The sequence below is a fragment of the Hippopotamus amphibius genome, chromosome 10 (genome assembly GCF_030028045.1).
Source record: "Hippopotamus amphibius kiboko isolate mHipAmp2 chromosome 10, mHipAmp2.hap2, whole genome shotgun sequence".
Lineage (NCBI taxonomy): Eukaryota > Metazoa > Chordata > Mammalia > Artiodactyla > Hippopotamidae > Hippopotamus > Hippopotamus amphibius.
This window is the reverse complement of record NC_080195.1, coordinates 17,151,743-17,161,071: the sequence shown is the minus strand read 5'-3', so window position 1 is coordinate 17,161,071 and position 9,329 is coordinate 17,151,743. Positions and strand designations below refer to the sequence as shown.

General features: G+C 43.5%; 1 protein-coding gene across 1 annotated transcript in view; it reads right to left on the bottom strand.

The window, feature by feature from the left end:
- MTUS1 (microtubule associated scaffold protein 1) overlaps nucleotides 1-9,329 on the bottom strand; it is a 157,107-nt gene continuing 147,778 nt past the window's right edge. Inside the window, 7 exon segments of the mRNA XM_057696751.1 lie at nucleotides 1-439; nucleotides 441-644; nucleotides 1,195-1,292; nucleotides 3,817-3,933; nucleotides 6,539-6,634; nucleotides 6,795-6,868; nucleotides 7,928-8,033. Coding sequence (XP_057552734.1) covers nucleotides 349-439; nucleotides 441-644; nucleotides 1,195-1,292; nucleotides 3,817-3,933; nucleotides 6,539-6,634; nucleotides 6,795-6,868; nucleotides 7,928-8,033 — 786 coding nt within the window. The 3' untranslated portion in view covers nucleotides 1-348.

Sequence of the window (9,329 nt, the reverse complement as noted above, 5' to 3'; positions counted from 1 at the left end):
TACATCCACTTCATTCACACATCCCCAGTCAGACCAAAATAAAAATCACAAGAAGGTGTCTGTGGTAAAGAACATTACAAAGGTTATATAAATCTTTATCTAACAGCCCCTGAGAGTTTTCCCCTTTACGCGTAGGTGAAAAAGGCAATGAACAAGATCTTCTCGTTCCGTAAGTGCTTTGTGCAACAGCGTCCGTGTAGATCCATTCTGATGAGCATCTTTTGGGGAGGCGTCTCCTGGACTGAGCCGGAAGCCTTCCTCCAGGGTGCCGGTCTCCTCTGGAAGGAGCCGGTTTCAGGCCGTGACTTTCCAGTTCTAGGGCGGGGGGCGGGGGAGGGGGGGTGCGTGTCAGTGAAGGTGGCTCTGGGCCCCTGCGGTGGGGGTCCGTCCTGCAGAAACGCAGTCAGTCTGTCTCTGGCTCCCAGGAAGGTCATCTGGGCGAGATGCTGGGGCTGGGGAAGGAGCCGGAGTTCCGTGGCGACTGGAAGGGGACGGCGGGCGACGTCGGGGACCTCTTGGGGCTGCACAGGTCCCCGTTATGCAGCTTCCACAGCAGCTCCTCATTCTCCATGGAGAGGCGCTTGTTGACTTTGGACTCCTTCTCCAGAGACTCCTGCAGGACGGCCTGCTCTGTGGAAAGTTGCCTGGAAGACAAAAAAAGAGTCAGAAATCATGTGAGTCTGAACAGGCTGAAAACATTCTTACTATTTTGAGAGCCCCCCAAACGATCTCTTTGGAATAAAAGGAGCTACTATGTACAGGTACTGGGCTGGCACAGAAACCTGGGAAGTGTGAGCTGGAGCCAAAGGAAAATCTACACTTTGGGGCAATTTCATAGTAGGCCAAGTAATGCTCCCTCAGACACGCTGCATGTCTTAGGACCCTCGTAGGGATGGGGCTGTTTCCTGTGTGGTCTCATGATGCTCTTTCTCTGAAAGCATTTTCCGCCATCCATCAGCCAAGGGCCCTGGGAAGGAAAGGCTTGCCAGCCGAGGACTCAGGTTTTGGTCCAGGACCCTGTAGTGAAGGCACCAAGTGCTAAAATCATATTTTCTGGATAGAAATCAGAGCCTCTTTAACCACCTGCTTCAGTCGCATGTCCAGGACGGACATGGATGGAGTGTGGTGAGAAGGTAACACTTGATGTTCGAGGAAGGGAGGAGCTCGGTGAAAACAGGACACTTTTATTTTTACCTTGAAATTGCCATGTGCTTATCCATCCGAGCTTTTAGTTCTTCATTCTCCTGCTGGAATCGCTTCAGCTTGTCCACCAGCACTGTGTTGTTGTCCACCTGGGTGTAAGTAAGAGTGCCGACATTTATACATTAAAAATTGCACAAAGCCCCTTATTTCCTAAGGCGCCTTTCTGACACCAGCGCACCCTGGAGAGACTCAGGGAAGCGTAGCAGTATGTTGACTGGCTCGCCCCTGACGCACTGCAGAATCTACTGCTGCAAAATAGAGCCCGTGGATATTATTTTTTAAATGTATGCCAGGCCACTTGAAAACAGACACACCCAGGGGGTTGCTGATTCATTCAAGGTCACGTTGTTTTAGAATTCCAAAGAATTGGTGCCCTGCCCTTGGCAACCCTGGGGACTGTGCCTCTTTCAGTTTCAAGGTGATAAAGAAAACGGCCGCTAGGCAGCCTCAGTTTATCTGAGGCTCTACAGCTTCTTATGGTAAATTTTGAAATAAAAAAAAAAAAATCCCACATTTGATGAAAATTCAGTTCATGGCCATGTTTAATATGACCTTCATCATGGTTTCCTGGTTACTCTTCAGCATTTACCTTCGAGTTGGCCACACAAAGCTCCACAGAGCCTCAAAATAAAGAAGTGATACTACAGAAAGCATCTCTCCTTAGCTGAACTAAAGATACGTCTGTTTGCCTGCTGGACTGCCCAGGCTAAGCTTTCAAGGAAAACAAACTGATCAGTTGAGAGATTGAAGGATAAAAGCCCAGAAGACACTGAATCAGCTAACGTGATGAAGAGCCGATTACATCTCTGCTCACTTTCTAAAGGTAAGATTTTATTACTTGCTCAGAGGCAGCATCACAGCTCTGTCAGAATTCATTTGAAGTCCCCGTCACTGCTGCCAGTGACTCAGCTACTGTCACTCCGGCTCTTAGTTTGCAGTCCTACTGTTCTTAACAGCTTATTGTCCACCAAAAGCTTAGGGCAAGCCAACCAAGTGAAATATCCAGAAAATGTGACTAGCATGTAAGAAAAAGGGGGCCTTGGAATTTCCGGGAAGTGTAAAGGAATTCAAGATAAAAAACATGACATGGGAAAATCTGCAATGAAAGACTGGGTAGGAATTGCCCTTAAAAGATTATCTCGTTCAATTCCTCGTTTTACTGGAGAGGAAATTCGCTCTTCGAGCATTTAATTATCAGCAGAGCTAGTTTTTATCCTGAGAATGTCTCCTTGCTTTCTAAATGTCTTAGTTTTGACAAAGGCCTGGAGCTTACAAATAAACAAGCTCATAGTGGGTTTACCTGTCGTCACATTCACCCCTTCTTCTGCATATACATCATGCCGTGCTGACTAGGTCGTGATACCTCTTGGGCTTGGCGAGGGACAGAAATACTTGTGGATCAACAAAAATTAAGATGCATGAGTGATTTTACAGCAGAGTCTGTTCTTATTGCGCATGATGGTTTGAAAAGTTTTTATGTGTGAATGACATATGGGGCAACCAATTACTAACAGGATTCTCTGAGTCACTGCTGATGGCCAGACTGGCAGTGATGAGACCTGATATAACAGGATGACCTTTGGCAGGAACTAGTATATATGTAGTAGGTTGGGTCCATTAACAGACCATGAGCTCTTTCCTTCCTTTACAAAAGCAAAACTTCCTGGTCATTCCAAGTGCCCATCTATCCACATGCGGGCTTAGCTCTTACCTCCCTCAGTAGATAACAGTCTGTAGAAGAAAACCAAACCAACACCCAAACAAAACAACTAATAGCGAGTGACTTCCATGCTCCCTACTGTCCAGGGCTGGTCTGGGTTGGAATGAGGTGCTTACTCAACACTGAGTCACCCATACTTAGGGGGGAGAAGGGACAAGCAGTGCAAGGGCCCTGGCACAGTCAAGAGTGGTGCCCGAAGTACAGCCCTGGCTGGGATCACCTACGCTGTGATCCTGGCAAACCCTGCAAGCTTGGCTAGACTCCTGGCTCTTAGCACCCGTGTTCCGGGGCTGGACGGAGGCGCACGCTAAACACAGGGCTTGCCCTCGCCAACCAGTCCCGGACGGACTCGTCACACGCTGACATCTATTCTCTCTCCTAGAGGCCACATATTTTGCATAGCGCTGGCTACTTGTCCAACTGGATCAATTTTATAAAAGTGCAATTCTTTTATCACAGTTTCATTCACATGAAGCAAGGTGAAGAAATTTAGATAGCAAGGCTGAATTGCTCCGATGGGATTAATTTGTGTACCCAACTCTTTTGAGCGTAAGGAACCCACCCAGAGGTGGTGGTATATTAAAGGAGCACTTTTACATTATTTAAAAATTCTGATGCAGGTGGATATTCCCAGACCACTGATGTGGCAGACATTTGGGGTCGTTTTTCCAAACACCAAATGCTATCTTACCTGTTTCTTGAAAAAAATGTTCTAGAAGGCAGCAATGAATAAGCCTTAAGCTAACAGAAAAGAAAATGTAACCTCTTTTACATTTCCTATGTTTCCAAACATCTTTAAATAGCAATTAAGGTAACTCCACAGGTCTAGTTCAGAGGCCTATTCCTGTGCCTCAGATTTTACCCCGTTTGGTAAGGCTCTGAGCCAAACGAACCAGTTTCTCCATTTTCATTAGCTTGATGTCCTGTTGGTGCAGTTTCTCATTCTTGATCTCTAACACGGCTTTCAGGCTTTCTAACTCTTGCTCCAGATACATGATCTGAGGGTTTTTCTGGAAAAGACACCGCAGGATATGGCTCTGACGAATCATTTAACATATGATTCACATCCTTAATATAAAGACATCTTTGATTAGATTTAGAAATTAGACAAATAGCAAGCGACATTGACCTTCTTACAGCAGTTTCAAAGAAAGAGATGCAAAGAAGAGCTAAGATATCTTTCATCTTTAAGTCTTTGGTCTTAAGAATGAAATAAAACATTTCACACTAACTTATCAGTAACTTAATATAGAAAAAACATTGGTAGCACCAAATATTTTATGGAAGTAAGAGAAGAACCATAGCTTACGAAATAGAACAGAACTCTGGCTACAGAGTATGCATTTCCAAGTCCTTGTTGGGTGTTTGGAGGGAGAAAAGGAAACAATAGTTTTCTCTAACCAAAGTCAGTAACTGATCAGGAGTGAACAGGCAGCGTGTTTATAGGGCTCTCTGGAAAACAACAGAAACGGCATTGGTGACCTGAGTCTTTTGGACTGTTGCTGTGATGTGCACCTGTTGGTCTGGCTGTACGTCTAGGGCAGCAATAACCCATCCTTTTATCAACTCGACACCTACATGGCATAGAGCACGTGCACTACAAAACTTCTACCAAGATAAACACTGAGTAAGGGGAGCTCATGCTCTGAGAGCACAACGCCAGGGTGGATTCCCCAACTCCTTGCTTTTATTACGGAAATTCAAGTGAAACCTTCCAACGTACATGATACATGTTAAAGGCACACAAATCTTTTGATCTGATGTTCAATGAGGGAATTTCTCAGACAAGAGTCAGTGGTGTTGGTCATCAAAACTACTCTCCTAGACAAGTGGTTAATGCTCTGGAGCAAATCTTAGGGGGGCATCGGGAAAGGTGCCCTTAGGGATCACTTAATCAAACCCCTCACTTTGCAGAAGGAGACAGAAATCCACAGCTCAAGCCACCTGCTCAGGGCTAGGAAGTGCTGGGGCAGAGATCAACCCCCGACCCTCAACTCCAGAGCTCTTCCAAACACTTCATACATTTCACATACTGTTACTCTTTTACATATGATTTTTTTTAACCATAAAGAGAGTGAATCCCACCTGGCTGGTTTTTAAGTTCAGAGCGAAGCAGCCTTGCTCTCACTGTGCCTTTTCCTACTTCTCTGCCCACCTGGCCCTTTCTCCCTCACTCTCATATGCGCTCTTTTCCCACAGCCTGGGCAAGCTTAGATAGTTCCACTCGCCTCGACCTGTTTCCCGTCTGAAGCTTTTCAGGAGCTGCTGCAGGATCAGGACGCTCTTTTAAAAGCTTTCCCTGAACCATTCATAAGATTTACACCCTGCATGTGACGTCTATAGATTTCTTTTGCAATCGTTGACTTGTAAGAATCTTCCAGAATAAACAGCTTTGAAATTTCATTGAATAGGGGCCTCATCTAATTGCATTCAAACACCTAGAGGGTCTCTCAGTGACAAACGAGCTCACTGAGGGACCCATGTACTTCGAGAGTTGCAACAGGTCTTAAATGACATAAAAACTTTGCTTCTGCAGCCCTGGCCACAAATACATGGAATGAAAGGACAGAAGCAGCCCCACCCCCCAAAAAAGTTGGGGGGACATGCAGAGGAATAAGGATACAAGTTGCAAGAGAAAGCTGAGTTTACTGGAGAAATTCATACTTTTCAAGCGAGGATTATCCACAGAAGGAAATATTGTTCAGCCATAAAAAGGGATGAAATGTCTGTACCCGCCATGATATGCACCTTGAGAACGTAAGCTGAGGGAAAGCTCTTTGTTGGAATATAATTGCTTTACACTCTTGTACCAGCTTTTGAGGTACACCAAAGTGAATCAGCTGTATTTATACATATATCCCCATATCCCCTCCCTCCCGCAACTCCCCCCCACCCTCCCTGTCCTGGCCCTCTAAGGCCTCACCCATCATCGAGTTGATCTCTCTTTGTTATACATCAACTTCCCACTGCCTATCTCTTTTACAGTTTGTAGTGTATATATGTCTATGCTACTCTCTCACTTCATCCCAGTTTCCCCTTCACCCCCCCTCCCAAGCCCTGTGTCCTCCAGTCCATTCTCTGCAATCTGCATCCTTATTCTTGCCCTGTCACTGGGTTCATCAGTACCATTTTTTTTTTTTTTAGATTCCATATATATGTGTTAGCATACAGTATTTTTCTCTTTCTGTCTTACTTCACTCTGTATGACAGATTCTAGGTCCATCCACCTCATTACCTATAGTTTAATTTCATTCTTTTTTTATGGCTGATTAATATTCCATTGTAGATATGTACCACATCTTCTTTATCCATTTAGCAAGTTAATTTTTTTAAAAAAGTCACATAAAACCCTGACCCTAATGGATAGTTTTCCTGGAGGTATTAGCTTAGGTCACTCACAATATATTGGATTTCATCTGTTATGTTAGTGTTTACAATTAAAAAATGTAACCAGTAAGCAAAGCAGCCACTTTATACAGTTTAAATATCATACTGCAAGACATAGAGGACTCCAAACCCATACTCTTTCTCTAGCTGCTGGACACTTAATTGACTCTAAAAGACACCTGAGCAGAAGAAAAATTCAGTCGTGACGGGGGAGCATACACAACTTACTAAGTTTGCTTTCTCTCTTGATATTCTTTTTTGTTCTTCTGATTTCAGCTTTTCATTTAAAGCATCATTTTCATTCTTCAGATCATTGATTTGCTTCTAAGCACAAACACAAAATGAAAGGTGGAACGTAGGTAAACAAGCAGGCACCAGAAACACTGCAGACGTGCCCGGAAACACACCAAAACCACACAAGCCTCAAGAGTGATGATGGGGGGTCGGGGGGCAGGAGCGGTGGTGGTGACTGAGATTTACCTACCTCTAGCGATTCCTGCTTCTCGCAGAGCAAATCCTCGAGTGATTTCTTTTCCGTGTCATGGCTTTTCTTGATTTCTGGAAGTGATTTTTTTGAGTCAATAACATCCTACAAGATCACTGTATTCTACAATCGTTAAGCACATGGATGCAAGAGTTGATTATGAGGCACTGTGCCTATGTTACTTTCTATTTGCATGGCACTTGTTTATGAGTTAAACTACTTGTTCTCAAATTAGCCCATGAGGTGAGTAGGGTAGATAATTCCCATTTTAAGAATGAGAACACAGAGGCCCAGAGAGGCCAGAAGACCTCAGGGAACACAGAGCATGCCTCCTAGTGGGAGAGGGGATGGCCCTCAAACACTGGCCTTCAGACTTCTGGTGTGGAGCCCCTGTGCTCTATTCCAGTTGCCCTTCACGAACCAAACAGAAGTCTCAAACTAAACCCATCTCCAGCAGGAAGGAAGAAAAAGTGTTTACCCAGCGTCTACCCTGGGCCAGTCACTCGTACCTGTTCTCATCTCTGACCTCACATAACAAGTCTGTTTTTTTGATGAGAAGGTCCTTGACAAAGCTCACAGGATCAGTTCTCACCCCGTGTCCATATGTTTCTCTGTAGATGCAGTGGTTCAGTGGAACAACTTCAGCTACATAGGTACTTACGTTCTGCAAAAAATGGCTTCTTACTCTTTTCCTTTCACTTCACCCTTCCAATCATGATGAAATAATAAAAAAGATCTCTCTACTCAACCAGTGCCATCTACATGTCACAGCAGTGCTGGTGTGCAGAAGCGCCTGGAGTGGATCCTTCACCGTGGGCAGGATGTAAACTGACACTTTCAACATCCCAGGATCTGAAGTGGTCAAGCACGACTACGACCCAAAAGGCCTTAAAGCTCCTTAAAAGTTCATTCTATTTCCTAAAAGGCTGGCATTTACAACACACTACTGTTTGCATCCTTAGGGGAAAGTGCCCCTGCTGACAACAATGCAGAAAGAAACCAGAAAACACTCCGAACTGAACAGCACAGGGTATTCTCTGGAGGGGACAGTTATGAATCATTTCCATTTTAAAACATATCACGCTGTTCCATTAGCTCTTATTCTATTTCAATAGAAGAAAAAGCATTCTTGCCTGAAAGGGAGGTTTCATAGGCCTTCTTTAGCAATTCTATTTTCTCTGAGTGGCTTGCTTCAATTTCCAACTTAGAGGTTTCATGGGCAGCATTTAAGTTGTCAAACTGTAAGGAAAAAAAAACCCAACAAAACAATAGTTTACCAATAAAATAAAAAATGTTAAGGTGAATAATTAGCAGCAGCATTAGATGTGACACATGACCTTGCTTTCAAGTCTAAGGCTACCAGACGCGTGTAAAGAACCACCAACTAGGGTTTGCCAGCCCCACGCTCCACTCCGCCCCCTCAGGAACACAACATGCAAGTTCTGCAGGGTTCACGATGGAAACGGCCGCGTCCACCACACGGAACGAGGGTACGTTCCACGGTGACGGGACCACGTAAGCGCCACACCTGTGGCGTTGGCCTCCATATTCTCAGTCCCTAACATGTGCCAGGCATAGTCGGTGCTGCGTAAATATCAGCTAAAGGCAAAGCTGAGTTTATAAGGGAGCAAGGAAATTAAAGAGAGGTTTAGGATACACTATTAAGTGAAAAATATGAGTTACTAAACACTTGCCATTTTAAAAAAGAAGAAAGGCAAACCAATGTTTTAGCAGCACCAGAATGCTTGCAAAGGGATTATTTCTATGTAGGAGGATAAAGGGATGTTTTATTTTGTTTTAAAATATATCTGAAAAACAAAACCAAAAAACACTAACTCAAAAAGATACATGCACCCCAATGTTCACAGCAGCATTATTTATAATTCCCAAGATCTGGGAGCAACCTAAATGTCCATCAGCAGATGAATGGAAAAAGATGATGTGGTACTATATATATAATGGAATACTACTCAGCCATAAAAAAGAATGACATTTTCCATTTGCAGCAACATGGATAGACTTGGAGAGCCATATGCTAAATAAACTAAGACAGAGAAAGACAAATACTGTATGATATTACTTATATGTGGAATCTAAAATGCAACAAACTAGTGAACATAACAAAAAAGAACACTCCCAGATATAGAGAACTAGTGGTTCCCAGTGGGGAGAGGGAAGGAGGGAGGGGTAACACAGAGGAAGAGGAGGAAGAGGTCCAAACTATTAGGTATAAAATAAGCTACAATGTTATTGTACAACATGGGGAATACAGCCAATATTTTATAATATCTATAAATGCAGTTATAATCTTTAAAAATTGTGCATCACTATATCATACACTCTAGCTGTACACAGCTATACTTCAGTTAAAAAAAATTTTAAGGGTTGTTTTAAATTTAGCTTTTCTTTTTTTCCTCTGGTCTTTTGTTCAATGTATGTACATTGCGTTGATCATAAAGTTAATTTAAAAAACTTTTCATTTATTTACATTTTAAAGAAGTTCAGCAAGGGATGTCCAACAAAGAGGAGGTCATC